The following is a 20,702-nucleotide window of genomic DNA, read 5'->3' as shown; positions in this document are numbered from 1 at the left end:
CATCCTTTGCTGTACATTTTTACCTGTCACAATGGCTATCAAGCCACATTCAGATTTGGGACATGTGGTAAACCCCATACTACTTACCAGTATTTTCTCTGCAGATGGTAAGAAACTGATCATTGTCTGTTGAACCTTGACTTTCTTTTCTCGACCAGGTTCTCTTTTTGAGCCTTTGGAAAACTGCTGCTGAGTGGTGGACGAGATTCTGGAGCAGTTTTCCTCTCCTGAGGCTGCATGCTCTGAGCCATGGCCACAACCTTGTCGAGGAGGCGTTTGACGTAGCCTGTGTGAGCATTTCATCTTGTAGCTTGTGCAATATTCACTTTCTTCGTGATCAAATAAACTAGGTGGTGCAAGCTTACCATGAGTGGGTGGCTCCTTTACTGGACCAGCTGTTGGGTCACCACCTACTGCCTTTGGGTAACGCACACACCATCGAAGTGTGCCATCCTTTGTGCATGCCTGACCACGTCCACTGTTCTCGTTGTAGTGAAGTACAGCAAGTTGGGTCCTGAAATAGTTGCACAGGACAGTATGAAAACGTGTTACCTTGTAATATATGTAAACAGTCCAACTGTAAAGATCGTGTGACAAAAGAAGGTCACTGATGGGCGTTGAGCACAACACCATGCTAGCAATTAGTGCTTGAAAGCACCATGAGCACGCGTGATGAAAATACTGAAAGAGCAAAGTACTACTTTTGAAGAGCTATGAGAGCAAAGCATCGCCTCAGTTGCCGGGCGGATTGAAAATGAAAATGCAGTGCTTGCATGGTGAACACAGTCGAAACTCTAAATGCCCACAAAGTGTCGGCATGTAAAATCCCTTCCGATTCGGTCGACTGTGTTTTTAATTTCTGTTTAGACGACATAAGAAATGATGCAACTATTGACAATTTCAGTAAGTGTAATTTAAGATGGGCACCTGTTCATATAGTTGTGGCACGTGCCTACATGCCTTTCACTTTTTCTACAGATGCATGTCTAACATTTGTTTTGTTTAACACAATTGTATTGTGATATCGTGGTTTCTGACTGTAAAAGTAGAGAATAGAAGACAACAGCTTATGTGGCCCTCATTCCCAAACACGAATAATGGTAGGTCGTCGGTGCAAAATACACTAGAAGGCTATGAAAAGCCTCTAATCCATACGTTTGATGTCTAGTAGATAGCCGCGGCATGTCTTGCAGAAAGGCCTTAGAATTTGAAATGTCTTGAAGCTTCTGGAAAGCCTTTGATTCTAAAAAGAAACGGCCATTATCATCTCTTTGTAAAGCTCTAAGTGTGCGGCTTGCTGTATGCTTTGCATCAACCAGTTAAAAAGTGTTTCAGTACACTTGTAAATAAGCTTGTGTTCAGTAATGCACATCTTATAAGTTTCGATAGTTTTAATAAACATTGGTATTTGAGGTGCACTGTAATAAATGGTATGGAAGAAACTGAAACAGCCATTATTTACTTAGCTCATGAAGCTTTTTATTGAAATCCTGCTGCACTACACAGGTTGCTGAAATCTTGGAATCCAGTCTATTACCTCAACAACCATAGGTTTCCAGCCTCTCCAGTGCATTCCCTGCCATTTCTTCTTTATTTCTACTAGGATATCATTAACTTGTTTGTTCACTTACCCACTCTGCTCTCTTCATATCATAATGTTACACTTTTCAGTTTCACAGCTTGCAACATTGTACTCAATCCAAGTTCAACTTTGTTTGCTAATTTTGTTTCTGCACCATAAGTGAGTACTGGTAAGATACAGCTGTTGTACAATTTCCTCGTGAGCGATACTGGTAAATTACCATTCACGATTTCAGCATACTTGTTAAATGCACTGGTCCTTATTCTTATTATCCTGTTTCTTTCACTCTCATGGTCTGGATCTGCGGTCATTACCTACACTTCCCACTTTTAATGCTTTGCTGCCTATTATAAACCACTGCTCGCTTCAGAGACTGTTGGATGTTGCTTAAGTTCTATGCATAAAGGTTCTAGACCCACTGTTCTGCTTCGCCTGTCGAGGTCATCAATAATGCTTTGCAGTTTGTTCCGAGTTCATTTTTTGAAAGCACTAAAACAAAACGGACAAAGAAGGAACACACATGGATAAGCGCTCATCCCTGTCTGTTCCTTCTTTGTCCATGTCGTTTTAGCGCTTTCGAAAAATGACAAACATGCACCAACTAGCCCGATTCGCCACTCTTCTGGAGTTCCGAGTTCTTTAGCAAGGCAACGTGATCACCAAATTTCATTAACTCTTATCGCCAGTTCTTCTCATTTGAGGTCTGTGAATACCTAATGTAAACACGCAGTGAATAGTACTCTAGAGATTGTCTCTCTACCTGAAATCCTCTCTTATTAGAATTTTATTACTTTATATATCAAACCTAGATGTGCCTAATTATGCTTCACTAGGGCCTTTCACATATTTTCATTACAAAATGTAACATACTTTCTCTGAGGTACTGCTTGGGTTCAATGTCACCGTGCAAGCACGTGGGGAACGATGCCTGGTCATGTGTGTGGATGTCCCTTACGTGGTTAAGAAGTGACAGCCATTTGGGCACAATGAGTTCTGCTTTGCCTTCGCTGGATGCTGCCGCCCAATACAGATGGTTGCACACAGACTTAATCCAGGGTGCAAGTTCCTTGCAGTTATTTTGTTTTGCAGCTGTGTGCAGTTTCTTGATGATACCTAAAATGCATTTAAAAAAATAGAACTAATGTAATATATTCCATAAATATGCTGCAAATAACATTTTATCAGCCACCGTAAAGCCACAGCTGCTAGATACCTTTTGCCATGTGCCACACGTCGAACTCATGGGTGATTGCAGCTTTGTTGTTGCGGAGAAAGCACGTGATCTGTGTATGACGGTCGGTCACCAGCACTGCTACCTTGATGCTGTCACTCTGCAGAAAAGCAAGGCCTTGTTTCAGGCCTTCTAACTCCATGCGACAGCTGCCGCCATCATCATTGGACTGTGGAATGATAATGGCAAAGGATATTGAGTGATGTGCAGCGTATCTACCAATTAAAAATAAAGACTGCATGTATTGAGGTCTCTCCTTCCCAGCTGTAACTATTTTTGAGAAAATAAATCTTTGTATTTCTAACAATGGTAGTGCTGTGCTGATGCTTCATCTACCAGCACGGGGATTCAAGGCTAAGCCAATGATAATGCATGTGCTGTAGAAAGAAGTCATGATATTTAAATGTTGCGTTACAGTTCATTTGGCGGCATTAGTGAGCTATAGAAATTTGCAGTACGTTGTTGTAGCAAAGTGGAAACGCACCTGCACGATTTCAAAATGCAAGACTTTGTGGCGTTCAACGTCCATCAGAGTATACGTGCCATATTTAGCACTAAATCCTGGTGAGTCAGCCCGTCCATCTCCAGCAAGGTTCACCTGTTGGCCTTGCAGCTCTTGCAGCAGACTTTTCTGCTCTTCTTTCCAAACCTGAAAAAAAAAAACAGTGCACATTGAACCTTGACCATGCAAAGAAAGCTGAAAACTTCTTCACAATGACTCCTTACCCTGTCAATTGCAGGCCACAGATATGGACGCTGGATTGCAAAAAATGTCCAGTTGCTCACAACCGGTACACCAATTGAAGCCAGCATTTTCAGTGTAGCTGCTGGGTTGCATCCAGAGAAGAGAACTGCTGTGCAAAGCTGCAGGTTGAGCATCGGCTGCTGTTTTTCGACGTCCTGATTACACCAGTAAACGAAATGGCCAGATGCACACTCCCCATAAACTTCTAGGAGTGTGCCTTAACACTCGAATCTGACTGTACGAGGTGCGAGGCACTCTGTGCACAGCTGGAAAAGCTTCCAAAGGTACTTCTCCTGCACCAAAAAAATTTTGTTGCCGGGTTCATCTCGGGAGTTTCCGACACATCCCTGCCTGGAAGAGAATGGGCAAATTTTCAATCGCACTGGACAGCCTAAACACGCTACCTTGCATGAAAAACATTAGGAGTGAATGTTTATGGCACCAGAGTAAAAGTAAGGCAAACAGGTTTTTATCATACTGTTAATAAATCGCATACTTCTCTTCAAATTCTTCGCATGGACTGTAGTCCTCATCATCGTAGTTCTCATCTCCACCTTCGTCTTCTGTGCTGTCATCATTTTCAATGGCCTCTCTTTGGATTGGCATGGTAGTTTTAGTGGCTACATTTATCATGGGGCTGCCAACCTGAATGCCTAAAAATCATGTGATATGTGCAGCTGCATTTAGTAGTTGTTACCACTGCACGCAACATAGAATATGCAGAAATTTTAGTACAACTGAAAACCTCTATATAACGCTTTGCCCCCTTCTCCGTTATTGTACAAATGCATGCATCAAAAATGTACGCTGATTGTGGAGGCACATACCGATAGATACAGTGTGTGGTTTTGTCTGAGAGTGGTGTGATGCCATGCTTCTTTTCACACATGCCTGTACAGCTGTGCTTTTTGTCGCTGGCCGCATCGTTGCTTGGACAGACTTGTGTCTTCCTTCACAAGACTCTGTCAGTTTGACCTCCAGCGTTACATCATGTCCTGAATCTACAATAATGAGCAGGTTATCATAAAATGTGTAAGGCGTCAATGCCTTGCATTACTCTGCTTGCTGAAGATTGGTTATTACCAGTGAGAGCGAGGATACTTAGTGAAATTTCCACGCCGAAGTTTTCATGTGGCATTGCACAGAGATCTGCTCCAGCTTCTCTTGTGACATCTGCAGCACAGACTGAGACATGATTTGATGCACAGTATAGGCATGCACAACTAAATGTTCAGACTGAATGTAGCGTCATTACCTGTAGAGCTAGCAGAGGCACTGCCCAATTTTGGATCAAGTTTTTCCACGCTTGATCCTTCTCCAAGCAGTTCTGCAAGGACCTGAAAGGATAAAAAGCGTACTGAATTACTGAATTGCTCTTTACTGAAAATTTTTCTATCGAAAGCAAGAAAACCGCGTATGTAAAGTCGTTCTCGGCTGTTTGGTGATCATCGAAATGTATGTTTACCTCGTAAGAATACTATGATGCTTGCCGACTTATCGAATTTGCATAACCACATCGGAATTGGACAGATTTAAAAAGTGTGAAGCTATCGGTTAGGGACATAGGGGAATAGCGAGGAACCAGTGCGCATGCGCAGGACCATTACCATTATAATTGCCCGTCCCGTCTGCACGCGAGGAATCATCAGCAGTGTTTCATTGCTGAGTTAAGTGACGTTTAGCGCAGGGGTCTCTATAGCATATCCCCTTGCGCGAGAAAAGGAAACCCGAGTACAGCCGCGCGGCGCTGTGCCCGTACCATCGCGGGATCGCTCTCCGCGTGCGCTACTCGCGGTCAACGCTTCATGCAAAGCTCCACATGCAAATGAGACCAGAATTGCCGCAGAGTAATGAATTTAAAATCGGAAGTAGAAGCACTCACTTCATGTTTCCTTCTTTTAGCAAATGCACTTCTTGGCGGTGGTGGCATGCTTCTTTTGTGCAAAAATAGTGAAGGAACCGCGTCATGGTTCAGCCGTGCCCCTTTGACAGAAACCCCTAGCGATCGCATTAGGGACAAGCTCTGCACGTAGTCGCTGTCACGAAAGTGCTTCGAGCAGAGTACGCTTGCTTTGGTCGGCTTGAAATTCTCCCTCTTCACAGCAACGACCCACTGCGCTGCGAGCTTTTGATCTTTCGGGAAAGTGTGGAAGACGACATCGTCGCGGCCGTAGGTGCTCGTACACCCGAACGCACAGCAGTACCTCATGTTAGATCGGCTGCACGTGGTCGTATGCTCAAACCTTGGCTGAAACACTTTGGGATTACGACCACAACGCAGGCAACACGAGGAACAACGCGCGCTGAAAGCACGTTCGGGTGACTTGGAGGGTCTCCGGCTCCTCATAATGACGTCACAGGCGCCGACAAGGAGGAGGTTTTCCTCTCTGCTGTTCTCCTCTCCTGCGCTCTCTCGGGACGCGGGAGATTTGAACGGCGCGCATTCAATCTGTGATTGTGGCGGTGCTTTTGCAACAACTGAAAAAATAACTTCACAAGCATGATCAACAATGAGTATACTTCAAAAGCCTAGAAGGTTAGCAGATTTGAAAACCGCCTCAGTCTCCCTTTAAGGAATTTTAATATGGAGAGAATCGAGCATGCTCTAAAGAACGGAGGTAGCCTAAAAGTGGTGAATAGGAAACTATGCATAGGTAAAAACCAGATGTATGCTTTCAGAGACAGGCAGGGCAGTGTCATTAGCAATATGGATAATAAAGTTAACGTAGCCGAAGAGTTCTACACAGACCTGTACAGTAGGCAATGTAATCAGACCGTTATTGAGAAAGACAGTAGCGCACAGAAATGCGTCATCCCGCGAGCAACTAAAGATGAAGTAAAGAAAGCCTTAGGAGCAATGGAAAGGATAAAAGCAGCTGGGGAGGACCAGGTAACAGCAGATCTGTTGAAGGATGGAGGGGACATCGTGCTAGAAAAACTAGCTACCCTGTATACGCAATGCATTATGACCTCGACTGTACCAGAAGCTTGGAAGAATGCAAACATTATCTTAATTCAAAAGAGGGGAGACACCAAGGACTTGAAAAATTACAGACCGATCAGCTTACTATCCGTTCCTACAAAGCATTTACTAAGGTAATCGCTAATAGAGTCAGGGCAACCTTAGACTTTAATCAACCATATGATCAGCAGGCTTTCGTAAAGGATATTCCACAACAGATCATATTCGCACTACCAATCAGGTGATAGAAAAATGCGCAGAATATAACCAACCTCTATATATAGCCTTGATTGATTACGAGAAAGCATTCGACTCAGTGGAAAGCTCAGCAGTCATACAGGCATTGCGTAATCAGGGGGTAGAAGAACCTCATGTAAAAAAAAACGAAGATATATATATATATATATATATATATATATATATATATATATATATATATATATATATATATATATATATATATATATATATATATATATATATATATATATATATATATATATATATAGCAACTGCACAGCTACCATAGTCCTCCATAAAGACAGCAATAAAATTCCAATAAGGAAGGGCGTCAGGCAAGGAGACACGATCTCGCCAATGCTATTCTCCGCCTGTTTGCAGGAGGTATTCCGAGGCATGAATTGGGAACAGTTGGGACTAAGAGTACATGGAGAATACCTAAATAATCTGCGATTCGCTGATGACATTGCCTTGCTGAGTCACTCAGGAGGTGACCTGCCAATCATGATCAATGAGTTAGACAGGCAGAGCAGAACGCTGGGTCTAAAAATTACCATGCAGAAAACCAAGGTAATGTTCAACAGTCTAGCAAGGAAACAGCAGTTCACAATTGGCAGCGAGAGCTTGGAAGTTGTAAAGGACTACTTAGGGCAGGTAGTGACAGCTGATCCGGATCATGAGAGAGAGATAACTAGTAGGATAAGAATGGGGTGGAGCGCATATGGCAAATTCTCGCAGATCATGAGTGGCAGTTTACCAATTTCCCTCAAGAGGTAAGTGTACAACAGCATAATCTTACCGGTACTCACCTACGGGGCAGAAACGTGGAGGCTAACGAAAAGAGTTCAGCTTAAGTTAAGGACAACGCAGCGAGCCATGGAAAGAAAAACGTTAAGAGACCGGAAGCGGGCAGAGTGGGTGAGGGAACAAACACGGGTTAATGACATCCTAGTCGAAATCAAGAGAAAGAAATGGGCTTGGGCAGGGCATGTAATGCGAAGGCAAGATAACCGCTGGTCCTTAACGGTAACAGAGTGGATTCCAAGAGAAGGTAAGCGTAGCAGGGGGCGGCAGAAGGTTAGGTGGGCGGATGAGATTAAGAAGTTTGCAGGCAAAGGGTGGATGCAGCTGGCAAAGGGAAGGGTTAATTGGAGAGACATGGGAGAGGTCTTTGCCCTGCAGTGGGTGTAGTAAGGCTGATGATGGTGATGATGTACGAAGGAGCACTGAATTCGTCAGGGCGAGTAGTTAAAATAAGGTCAAGAATGTTTGATGTATGGTCAGTCGTGCGGGGCTCAGAAACAATTTGAGACAGGCCGATAGTTAAGCATGTGTTTAGGAATTCACTAGATGGCTGACTTTTTGTTAGGGTGCGGGACATATCATTCCAATGTATGGACGGAAAGTTGAAATCGCCGAAAAGCAAAATGGGGGTGCGTGGGTAAGATGAGATTAGGGAATCGAGCGTGTCATGAAAGAGCGTTATGAAGTAAATGTCCGTATCAGGCGGTCGATAGCATATACCGATGAGTACGCGAGGGGATGAAGCATGACAGCGCACCCATATTATTTCCAACGAGGTTGCTACGTTTGTTAACGTAGCAACCTCGTTGGAACCTACGTTTGTTAACGTAGCAACCTGTGGAACAATTTAGAAGGCGCTTGGCAGCGATAAGAACGCCGCCGCCACGGCAGCCGTCAGGTCTGTCTTTCCGGAATATATCAAAGTCAGGAAGTTCGGGCAGGATTTCGGAGTCTAATATTGACGAATTTAGCCATGTTTCAGTCAGCAGAACGACGTTACTGGATGATGAGCTGATAAGACTACATAAGGAATCACACTTGGGTATTATGCGTGCGAATGTTAGTGCAAAAAAGGGACAGATGATCGCTTTTAGACCGTACATTACTGCTGAGGGGAATTGGTGGCTGCTATGTTTTACGTTCGAGCACCTTCTCAGCGGTGTGATCAAAGGTGTACGTTTTACCGTTAGAGACTAGCCTGTTGCGACGGAGCTTGTAGGAGATGTGGTTAGCTTTCGCAAATTCAATGAGGCGTTTACGGGCTAGTCAGGTGTTAGGGGAGAAGTCTTCGCTGATTGCGTAATCAGTCGATTTAAGCTTATAAGCTGATGATAAAACACGTTCTTTGTCCTTGAACTGCAGAAATTTAACTATGATTGGGCGGTGCTTTTCTCTTTTTAATGGGCCCAGATGATGCGCTCGCTCGATATTATTGCTCTCAATGGTTACATTCAATGGTTATATTCATTGTAGCGCGCATGCGACATGCTGACTGATTTTTAGCTGCTTTAATGATCTCATGAACGCCAGGCGCTGCAAAGGTGGGAGACCAACCAGTACTCTTTCAATTCCTTTATCTGTAACCTTTGAGAGCGCTGCTTTCAGTGCCACAACCTCGCTGCTTTTTTTTCTCCCGTGCGGCAGTTGCTCGACAAGTTTTCTGCAGCTTCTGACCCTTTTCTTCCTCGCGCGCACCTGTCTTCGCAAACGCAAGCAACGCGCACAGATTAGCTGCTTCGAAAAAGCATAACAGTGTTTTTGATGAACAGCAAGGTTTGTATATTTACCCCTGCACAGATATTTAAGCCACCTGATTCCATCAGAATGTTTTCAAGGTCAGCGACAGAAGCTACAGTTTTGAACAGCTGCTTGTGCAGCTTGTTGTAGCCGTTCACGAAGCAGCTACCATCGTCTTCGACGGCAATAGCCTTGGGAATCACTAGACGGCTTACATTGCCGCTAGCTTTCTGCAGTATAAAACTGCGCACACCTTCCCAGTTATTTCGTCCTGTATAATTTCATGTTGCCAGTCGGTAGATGGTAGAGTCGCAGTCGCCAGGTCACCGATCGTCAGTGCAGTCGACGTAGTACTGGTTTCCGCTGAGCCGGAAAGAGGCATCAGCTCAACCGGGATGACTGCCTCTACGCAAGGCTCGCCTGAGGAGGACGTACTGTCGCTGCAAGGATCTTCACACTTATCAGTCTACATGACAGCACGCGTTTTTTTGGTGACTTTCGCCTGTATTTCACAACTTTTGACTTTGATAATCGGTCTGGAAGGCTGGGAAAGAGTCGAGGGACGGCACCGGGCACTAGCGCCCAGTTCCCACAGGGAATTCGGACCTCTTGCCCGTTCACAATCTGCGTGTACTCTTTGATGATATCTTCATGCTCAAAATGACACTCACATATCTTAGACGTGTGAGAGAGCCGCCTTTCCTTGCGTTGCAACATCTGCTCCCACCTTTTAAATTCGCTTTCATCGCGAGGCGATTTGAAAAAAATTATGACTGGTAGCATCGTCTTTGTTGCCACTTTTGCAGCTGAACTCAAAGCAGGATGGCATGTTTACCTCTCGCTTGAAGTCACCAAGTGCACATATTTCCCCACAAACACGTTTTCACAACACTGGCAGCACTATCACACGAAAAACCAGCTTGAAAATCTGACTAGATTGTCGTAACTGCAGCGAGCGAAACTCCCGCGACAGCAGACGATGTAGATGGATGGATGGATGGATGGATGGATGGATGGATGGATGGATGGATGGATGGATGGATGGATGGATGGATGGATGGATGGATGGATGGATGGATGGATGGATGGATGGATGGATGGATGGATGGATGGATGGATGGGTGGGTGGGTGGGTGGGTGGGTGGGTGGGTGGGTGGGTGGGTGGGTGGATGGATGGATGGATGGATGGATGGATGGATGGATGGATGGATGGATGGATGGATGGATGGATGGATGGATGGATGGATGGATGGATGGATGGATGGATTCGGTTGAACCCTTTACATCGGGCGGTGGCTCAAGCCACCTAGCCATGTCTTGTGAAATTTTACTCCTGTCTTGCTTTTAGCCACCAATCAGATAACCTTCGCTTGGTTACTTCTAACCTCTTAAAATCCACTTTCCCTTCACTATCCCTAAACCCCATTGCCTTGGGTAAGTCAGCCCCGCTGCTTTCCACTGCAGGGTGAAGCCCTTTACAGAAAAGTTTCAAGTGTTCAGCCGTTTCCTCCTCCTCTCCGCACGCAATGCACAAAGTGCCTATCTCCTGGTACCTGACTCTATACGTCTTAGTCCGCAAAACTCCAGTCCTGGCCTCAAACAACAAAGAGCTTCCCCTACAATTATCATAGATATTTTCTTTGACAATTTCCTGTTTAAAGGTCCGGTATGTTACCAGTGCCGATTTCGTCAGCATCCCTGTTTTCCACAAAGCTCTCTCTGTTTCTTTAACCTTTTTCTTAACCGATAATTGCTGATTTGCCCCCTTACTGCTGTCCAGATATTTGCTGGTCAATTTTCTAGTTCGCTTTCTCCATTTCGTGTCAACTTTCTTTATATACAGATATCTGAAAACTTTCCTAGCCCACCGCTTTTCCTCCATCTTTCTCAATCGTTCCTCAAATGCTATCTTACTGCTAGCCTCTCTGCTCCCGAAAGACGCCCATCCCATATCACCCTGTACCCCCTGATTTGGTGTATTGCCATGTGCTCCCAAAGCTAACCTCCCTACTCCCCGTTGCCTAATTTCTAGCCTTGCTTGAACATCTGGCCTCATACACAGGACCGCATTACCGAAGGTCAGGCTAGGGACCATCACCCCTTTCCAGATCCCTCTTACCACCTCATACCTATTGCAATTCCACAGTGCCCTATTTTTCATGACAGATGCATTCCTACTAGCTTAATTTATTCATTACCTATTTTTCATGCTCTGTCAGATACTCAACACTGTTATTTATCCACACCCCAAGATACTTGTACTCATTCACTACTTTTTGTACGAACTCCTGTATTCTATGCTCGCCGCCCTCTTCATTAAATATCATGACTGCAGATTTTTCCTTACTACACTTGAAGCCTAATCTATCTCCCTCTGTACTGCATATGTCTAACAACTTCTGCAGGTCTTCCTTGTTGTCAGCCATAATCACTATATCGTCCGCGTATATTAGTCCCGGTAATGTCTGTTTAATCAATTCCCCTTGCTTGAAAAAAGATAAGTTGAAGCCTAGTCCGCTCCCCTCTAGCTTGGTCTCGAACCGTTGCAGGAACAACATGAACAACAAAGGGGACAGAGGACATCCTTGTCTTATGAGCACTCTGTTACCTCTATATATATCTTTTAAAAGATTAATTACTCCATTTTCCACATCCAATGTGCCCCGTATGTCCCACAAATGCTCCTGAGTAACGTTGTCATAGGCTCCCCTAATATCCAGACATGCTAGCCATAAGGGCCTATGTTCCTTTTCCGCAATTTCTATACACTGTGTCAATGAAAATAGATTGTCCTCCAACCTCCTTTGTTTCCGGAACCCATTCTGTAGTTCCCCTAACACCCCCTCGTTCTCCACCAAAAGCTCGACTGCAGCGCCACTAGTGCCCGCGACCGCCACGTTAGCCACCTCCCGAGCGGAGCTGCGAGACTGAAAATGTTTAAGAACGTTGGTATGGGTGGCATTTGTTTAAACTGGTTGGCATAAGAAAGTGTAGTGCCTGATATCCATTGTTTGTACTACTAGTGTAGACCGCCTATTGTTTTCTAGACGTTGTAAGAATAACTTTCTCTCTCAGCGTAAGTTTGGCGAGGGATTTTAGAAATTCAGTCAATATGTGAGACGAAAACGTAAGATACTACGTTAGTCGATATTCGTGCATAATATTAACTGATATAATTTTATATTCAAGAAAAAGAACGGGTGTGGTCTGTGAAAATGATTCCAGCTACATGCCTTGTTGCCTTTTTCTGCAACACAAATAATTTATTCAGCTTTGTTTTCAATGTTGTTCCTCAAACCAGGTGGCAGTAGTTTAAGTCGGAGTGAAATAACGCATTATAAACGGTTACTTTTAAGCGTGTCCGAAACTATGATCGGCATCTTAGAAAGGCAACTGACCGGGATAGGCACCCTAATGAACAGCAAAGCACCTCAATGATTATTGAGGAGTTTTAAAAGAATAGGACACCTGAGCGCCCTCAAGAGCCAAAAAGTAGGGATGTGCAAATCCATAAAGAAAAACCAGCGCTATGCGTGTGCGGCGTCACTCCTTTTCTTCGTTCCGTTTTGTGAGCGGGTTTTTCTTCAGGATGGATACATACCGACTAGTCCAGCTCACCATTCTTCTACACTAGATTTGCGAATTGAAACTCCAGTCAAATACGAATACGATGAAAAAATATTTTCGAATATCTGTGCAGTGTGAAAAAAATATTTCATTAAAAGATTAATAGGCAAATGTCGTTGTCTTTATGATTTTCATAATAGCGTACGATTTTGCAACTGTGTAGAGCGAGCTTGGAGCTCTAGTGTACTTTTTGTGTCAGCTTTGGTAGCTGAAGGATTTTTGGTCAGTCTTCGCGCAGCGATGTAGACAGGCCCCAGCTTTCGGCAAGCCGTGAAGAGCGAGCTTGGAGCTCGAGCTTTACTTTTGAGACAGCTTTGGCAGTTGAGTGCGTAGCCCCAGTTTCTTCTGTGTGTGTATTTGTCTCTGTACAGTTTTCTTAAGCGTTATAAAAGCCCAGTTCCTCTGTTCGTCGGTGTGTCATCGTTCGTCCATCGTCTGGCTGTCTGCTACGAGTCCAACGCCAAATAAGCGAGCACCTCGAAGGAAGCGAGGTGTGAAGAAGTAAGAACCTGGTATCTTTACTCCTGGCAGTACTTAATATCTGTTGTTTCAAGCTTCATTTTCGAGGAATCTCTTCGCCCTTTCTCCCTAGTAGTCTTTTTGTGCTTCTCTATTTATATCCGTCCATCATTTACCCATAGCCCTAGATTCTGCCAGCATGTGCATCTCATGGCCTCGTATTGTAAGCACCTGATCAGAGGAATCGTTGAATATCACAAAACGTGCTTTATTGCGCTAAACGTAAAGCCTATCGTGTATTAAACAGTCTTTAAATATCCCTAGCTATCAGTTAAATATGGCCAGAATACATTAGCCCCGGGGTGGCAGCCGCTGTTCTTGGTACGACAGATTCTATCCTAGATTATTATCTTGTAACCTTGTCATATTTATCATAAAAATCATGAGCAGCCGCGGTGATAAAAGACTGCCCTGCCTTAATAATGTTTGCATATAGACTGTAGTCGCGCTCCTTATCCCTTCCCGTGCAATTTGAACTTTTTTATAACCGTATATTTTCTTTAGCTTTTGTATTATATCATGACCGACAAAATAGCCACCAATCTTCCAATCGCTTTTTGCTAATTTCCACCGCATATTTATTAACATGACCATTGGTATCTCGAAACAATAGGGCCTCAGGAAGAGCGACTGTGCCTGCATCGACATCGAGATGATATGGTGATGATAACGAATTTTTATGGCGCAAGGGCATCTGTGGCCAAAGAGCGTCATGGCACAAGGTTGTTTTGTTCTACTCAAGGTGGGGTCAAAGACCCATTTCCCAAGCATTTCACCCTAAAGAAGCCGAGCACCAGGCAGGGGAAAGCTTGTACCCATTGTATCGCCGGTGGGTACCCGGCGGCACTGGGGATCGAACCCGGAACTCCCGCATGCGAGGAGGATGCTCAAACGAATAGGCCACCGCTGCGGTGACATCGGGATGGTTGCCATCACATTTTAGTATGAGGTGTTCTATAAACTAATTGTTTCTACATATTTCCACACACAGCACATGTGTCTTCTTCGTTGCATTTTTTTTTGTTGTTGCGCGTTCGAAGACATCCTGACCTATATATCTTCAAAGAGTAGGTCACTGCCTTTTGATTTATCATAAAACGCTTCCTTCCTGATCTGCCTTTCCCAGTATCGATATAGTTCTACACTATGCTTCTTTTCCATTGGATCTATCCAATTTTTACCTTCCGGCCGCGTTGTTAACCTGTCGTTTAATGCTCTTTCTTTCCCCGTCCTCGTGTCTGACATACTTATTACTCGGTAGCTCCCTAGTTCTTTTCTGCCTGTGTGAGTCAACGCTCTTTCTATATAGGTATTTCAATACCTTAGCTGCCCACCTTTTATCATCTAATTTCCTCAGGCGTTCTTCGTATCGTATTTTACTCTGAGCTTCCCGTGCTTCGAACGCCTCGTTTGTGGTTTTCCCGTGGGGACCTAGTGCTAGTCTTACAACAGCCCTCTGATTTACTTCTAATCTCGACTGAACTTCTGCCTTTAAGCACAAAACCGCATTCCCGTAACCCCCAGCACCATTATTCCTTTCCAAATGCCTCTCAGTACTTCATACCTGTTGTACCCCCATAATGCCCTATGATCCCGGCATCTCTTCGCTCTTTTGCTATGAGAGACTGTTCGTACTTTTCCGTGTACATCTGCCCTTCGTTTACCCATACCCCGAGATATTTTCATTCAGCCACTCGAGGTATTTCATTGCCTTTTATTTTAAGCTCCTGATCAGTTGTATCGTTGAACATCATTACACCTGACTTAGTTGCGCTAAAACTGAAACCTAGACTGTCTCCTTCGTCTCCACAGCAATTAACCAGCTGGCTATCTGCTAACAGTACAATATCGTCCGCATACATTAAACCCGGTAGTCTTTGCTCAAAAACCCTTCTGCCTAATCTGTACGACAGATTATAACCTAGACTGCTTCCTTGTTGCCTTCTTTCCAAGCCTATTATATAAAGTAACTTATCGTACCATATAAGAGTAAAGGCGCCAGTGCTGCTTACTGGTACTACTAACTGGTACTATTCAACCAAAATTCAGTCAACGTTTTTTTTTCTGTCACGAGGCGGCGCTTTCATACTTTTTGTAAAGGACAGTGAAGGGAAAGTAGATTTTAAGCGGGTAGAAGTAACCAAGCGAACATTATCTGATTGGTGGCTAAAATAAAGACAAGAGTCAAATTTCACAAGTCATGGCTAGGTGGCTTGAACCACCGCCCGTTTTAAAGGGTTTTGCCTTATCCGTCCATCCATCCCACTGATATCCACTAGGGCGCTGGATGCCACATCGGGCGCCAGAAAGTGAAGCTACCGGAAGTTGGGCAGCATGTCCCGGAAATCAGCCTTTGATAATAATAATAATAATAATAATAATTGGTTTTTGGGGGAAAGGAAATAGCGCAGTATCTGTCTCATATATCGTTGGACACCTGAACCGCGCCGTAAGGGAAGGGATAAAGGAGGGAGTGAAAGAAGAAAGGAAGAAGAGGTGCCGTAGTGGAGGGCTCCGGAATAATTTCGACCACCTGGGGATCTTTAACGTGCACTGACATCGCACAGCACACGGGCGCCTTAGCGTTTTTCCTCCATAAAAACGCAGCCGCCGCGGTCGGGTTCGAACCCGGGAACTCCGGATCAGTAGTCGCGCGCCCTAACCACTGAGCCACCGCGGCGGGGCTCAGCCTTTGGCAGTGCATGAAATCGGACCTCAGCACGGTTTTTCTCTTTTTGTTTTCGTTTTCCACTTAGCACTTTGTCTTTTCGACATCTCGTCTTTTTTCATGACAATGTCTACCTGTTGCGCCGTCAACTGCATGAGGAGAGCAGCAAAGTCATCGGGAAAAACGTTTCAAAAATAAGGGCCCATAGCATCGCTATGGGACGACACTAGCAGACGACAGAACGTCGCTACACACAGTACGTACGGAGCCTCGTGTGCTTAGCTCTGTGCCGTCCCGTTGCGCTTGCGTCGCCAACTCTGCTCTTTGTTGTGATGCGCGTTGTCGCGCTCTAAGCCCAAGTTATACCATCAATGGGGTATAAATTTAAGAAAGAATAGGTGGAAACCTTCATATTAGGCAGCCCACTTCGCAGTGACCATTTTACCGAATTATATGTTTAGTCCGAACCGGAGTGGGGGCGAAGCCACAATCTGGTGGGGTGCCGTAGGTGTTCTGCTGGTACACATTCGACGGAGCTAGTGTATCATGTACTGTTTCGTACTGTAGCAAACTATGCCCGAATGGGCTGTTATTCGTGATGCTTGGTGCAGCTGACTTCAAACAGCGTTTGCCACATGCGTTGCAGCATTCGTCTTTCTCGTCAGTCGTTTCTCTCGCGTTGTGTAGATGAAACATGGCTGTGCTATTGAGTTCGATTAAAAGCACGTCTGGAAGGTAAATGACACCCTAAAGCGATAAACATCAGCTGCCATCGATGAGAAGAGACATCGTCCGCCACCAACCCGAAACATGAGACAGCGGCAGTTCGAGTGTCAGTATTTCCGCGCCATTGCCTTTTCTTTGCTACACGAAAATTTGTTTTTAAGATGGCCTAGACTGATCGTCATTCCACTACTTACCCTAATTACGCTCGTAAGACAAGAACCAGATCAGAAAATAGTGTTTAATGCACGTACCCAATTGCCGCGGCATGGTGGGACCTGCATGCCTGTTTTCTTCGGTTTTTCTGAAATTACAATGTTCTCTAAGCAATGCACACATTTCTCTCGTTGAGCTTGCTTATTCCTTTGATATTACAGCAGACGTTACGCGAAAACAACGCGAAAACGGAAGGGCGAAAGACGGGACTTTTAGCGTTGAAATACACAGCAGACACCGAACTTCCGGTAACTTCCGGTAGCCTACTTCCGAAAGCGGGAATGCGGCATCCAGCCACCTAGTAGAGATCAGTGATCCATCCATCCATCCGTCCATTCATCCCTCTAGTAACATTGATTCATCCCATAGAGTCGCTTACTATTAACTAGAGAGAAAACTGGCGGCGCTGCACCTGAACCTCCATGGGCGTGCAAAGCACCTCGAGGCGATGAACTACTTAATGCGGGACAGTAGTAGGGCCCCTAACAGTAGTTTTTTTTTTTTCAGGAACATAGAGTGGCTCCGTATCCACGGCGCGCTCCGCGCACAGACGACTTCGGCGTAAAAGTAGTGTGCAAAAGTCTAGGTAGCGAAAACGCAACAGCACACGACGCCAATAAATGGTTTTTGTTTTCCGAAATGCTGTGGAAAAACCTCTTAAAATGTTGAAGCGACATTTTTTTTAGAAACATATTTTTAGTTTTAAAAGTGCGCCTGTTATGCACGAAATATTGGCTTTTGTGGTCTGCAATGTTTGGCTAATAGGAGAGCAAGCCATTGCTTATAATAATAATAATAATTGGTTTTTGGGGAAAGGAAATGGCGCAGTATCTGTCTCATATATCTTTGGACACCTGCACCGCGCCGTAAGGGATGGGATAAAGGAGGGAGTGAACGAAGAAAGGAAAAATAGGTGCTGTAGTGGAGGGCTCCGGAATAATTTCGACCTCCTGGGGATCTTTAACGTGCACTGACATCGCACAGCACACGGGCGCCTTAGCGTTTTTCCTCCATAAAAACGCAGCCGCCGCGGTCGGGTTCGAGCCCGGGAACTCCGGATCAGTAGTCGAGCGCCCTAACCACTGAGCCACCGCGGCGGGGCTGCTTATTATGAGCAAATTTGCATTTACATGCTTTTCTGCTAGTTTGTTACGATTTATATATAGAATATTGAATGATAGGACATTCTTAATTATCGAACAACGTTTGTTTTTTTCATTATTTTTGGTCAAAAGTTGTAGTTCTGCAGGCGGTAGCTCTCCAGAGCGCCCATGGTGGTTCAGGTGGTCTCGAGGAAGCTCCGTGCAAACACCCATAGGCGGTGCTCGTGCATCGAGGCACCGTATTTCAGAGGTTAGATGTGTAGGTTAGAAGGTTATAAGTGCAGGAATGAAACCGTATTTAAAAAAAAAATGGTGAATTTTAAGAGAAATACGTAACACAGTAAAATAAAAATAAAGAAATAAAGCCGAGCATGGTCACCACTGATCAATGATGGTGACAACTGTCGCAACCCCGTTTCAAAGGGGCTGCTCCTATCTTTCAACCACACAGCCTAGCACCATGGAAATCATGATAGATATATGATAGAGATATACTACTGAAGTCGCCAGCTGTAGCCGGTTCAGGGCAACCAACGCTGGCTAGTTTTCATTTCGCGTGCGAAACTGACCGAAGCGCTGCTTTCTCCACTTTCACCCATCAGTACGACAGTGCGGCCGGGCCGTTCTCTACTCTCCTGGCGAGAGTCCGTCTCCTAAGGGTAGAGTTTTAAATCGCGTCTAACTAATACGTTCCCGTCGCCGTGGCTGCCTGAAAATTGGGCGACAATGATCGTCACGTTAAAGACCTTGCAGCAGCAGACGTTCAAAATTGAGGTGGACCCGTCTGAAACGGTGAGTCGCGCCGGTTTTTTCGGTCGGCGCCGTAGCAGCGACTGCGGCCGCCGAATCCCCCTAGTGTGGTGTGTTATGACGCGAGTGTGTATTATTTTTTTTTCCCCCAGTCTTGACAGAGTCGGCGACTTAGGCCTAAACGGATTGCCGCGGGTTCGCGTTCCTGCTTGCTTCGTCAGTCACGCTAGCCTAACGCTTAGTAATGTCTGTCCAGTCGGTTGTGCGGTGACCGTCGTAGCGTTCCTCGCCGCCCGGTCGAGTGACACGTATTGCGGTACACAGTCACCGGCGGGCCCTAACATCGCGTCGGCCCTCACGAGGGCGATCGTCGGTGCCGCTGAGGCGACCCGAAAGCGCGTTCCCGTCGCGTACTCGCGGCGATGCCCCACTTTGGGCTCTCGCGTGGCGGCTGCGGCTCTTTGAAAGCGCGCTCCGACCGCCCCGGTAAACCGCTGATTCACGCGTATCGGGTTATCGGAAGCGCAGCGTTGGGCAAGCGCGTCGTGACTGGCGTCTTTTCGAACGCGACCCGTCGTCCCTTGACGGTAGGAAGCACTCGCGTGGTCACTCGTTTGTTTACGACCCGAATGCGTCCGCCCCGTGGGTGTCTGCAGCGATGCTGCGGTCATTAATGCATGGATACCGAGTGCGATGACCGAGAGAAAAAGCTGCGCGTTGTTCGCCGGTGCTTGCGCGTGCCCGAAAATAGACCGGGTGCCACTGTCCACAGTGGACGTCGGCACCCGAACGACAACAAACGGCGGTGCAAATAAACGAAAGCGTCGTCTTCGACATCGGAGAGAGAGCGCCTGAAATGATACTTCGGGAGGAAAAAAAAAGTGCTAGGGACTGGCCTCGGCGTTTTATCGATGCCGCAGTTAATTCCGGAGCACAGGTCAAGACACTGGTAACCGTTCGTTAATGACAGGAATACGCGGACGTTGCGATAACTGTTCTTCCTCCCTTCAGTGTCAGGGCAGAGCGTTTAGAGAGCGGAGCTGCCGTCACGTTTCTGGTTGTATGCGCCTTGAACGTGGTGTTCAGTAGTCCCCGGAAACCACCTCTCATCTGCAGTAGTAGTTCTGTCGTTTTCGTTAATGCTGGCAGCGTCTTCAGTGATGGATGGCATCGGCGATGTAGCATGACATTCGGGGCAGACAGAGCTATTCACTGAGCTGAGTTTGTTAAGAAAAGAATTAGCGATTGTGTGTGAATCATTCCCCTTCCTCTGCAAGCTTGCTAATGCAGCCATCTGCTGGGACTGAAGTCTCTGGACAAAGGAGTATGCCTTTGGGCAGAAAAGTTTAATTACTTGATTACAATAAAGAACACCGAACTTGAGGCTTACAGATGTAATGCCACTGTTTTTTTTTTTTTTTGTAGAATGGTTCATCGTTATAGCCTTTATTAGGCAAAACTTCATCAGCACTTACTAGTGACTTCCCTGGAATTTGTGTCTCTCCTTGCAGGAACACAATGTGGTCACAGATCAGGAGCACTGGCTTTGCATGCTCCATGCACTTTGAGGAAAAAAGACTTTACCTGGCCACAGGCCGCCGTGCCATGCGGATGAGAGTTCACATGTGGAGACCGCATGCACAGGCACATAGACTAGTTTCTGCCATTTACAGTGTCTTGAGCCTCAAGGTACTTGGAAAGTGTGGAAAAGTGTCAAGATGTCTTAGTACATAAAATGTAGTTAGTGCAGTTTGTTGCATTTAAAACGTCATGCGGACCGCAGCGGTGGCCAAGT

General features: G+C 45.5%; 2 protein-coding genes across 2 annotated transcripts in view; one reads left to right on the top strand and one right to left on the bottom strand.

Annotated features, from left to right (window-relative positions):
• Positions 1–337: 337 nt before the first annotated feature.
• Positions 338–4,164, bottom strand: LOC144109837 (uncharacterized). Its single transcript, XM_077642618.1, has 9 exons — positions 4,055–4,164; positions 3,875–3,909; positions 3,611–3,763; positions 3,298–3,449; positions 2,803–2,982; positions 2,511–2,645; positions 1,093–1,226; positions 415–514; positions 338–346 (listed from the first exon to the last, which is right to left on the bottom strand). The coding sequence occupies exons 1-9, from the start codon at positions 4,162–4,164 to the stop codon at positions 338–340; spliced, it is 1,008 nt and encodes a 335-aa protein (XP_077498744.1).
• Positions 4,165–18,764: 14,600 nt separating this feature from the next.
• Rad23 (UV excision repair protein Rad23) overlaps positions 18,765–20,702 on the top strand; it is a 32,780-nt gene continuing 30,842 nt past the window's right edge. The window contains exon 1 of the mRNA XM_077643082.1: positions 18,765–18,949. Coding sequence (XP_077499208.1) covers positions 18,884–18,949 — 66 coding nt within the window. The 5' untranslated portion in view covers positions 18,765–18,883. The remainder of the gene's footprint in view (positions 18,950–20,702) is intronic.

This window comes from Amblyomma americanum, chromosome 11, assembly GCF_052857255.1.
Source record: "Amblyomma americanum isolate KBUSLIRL-KWMA chromosome 11, ASM5285725v1, whole genome shotgun sequence".
Taxonomy (NCBI): domain Eukaryota; kingdom Metazoa; phylum Arthropoda; class Arachnida; order Ixodida; family Ixodidae; genus Amblyomma; species Amblyomma americanum.
The sequence above is the reverse complement of the archived record's forward strand: the minus strand, read 5'-3'. Positions and strand labels throughout refer to the sequence as shown.

Excerpts from the sequence above, each read along its gene's own strand:
- LOC144109837 (XM_077642618.1), bottom strand. The coding sequence starts at position 4,164 with ATGCCAATCCAAAGAGAGGCCATTGAAAATGATGACAGCACAGAAGAC. Across the intron at positions 3,450-3,610 it reads GAAAATGCTGGCTTCAATTG|AGCAGAAAAGTCTGCTGCAA; the intron begins GTGTACCGGTTG and ends TTTGGAAAGAAG. Across the intron at positions 2,983-3,297 it reads TGCATTTTGAAATCGTGCAG|TCCAATGATGATGGCGGCAG; the intron begins GTGCGTTTCCAC and ends ATCATTCCACAG.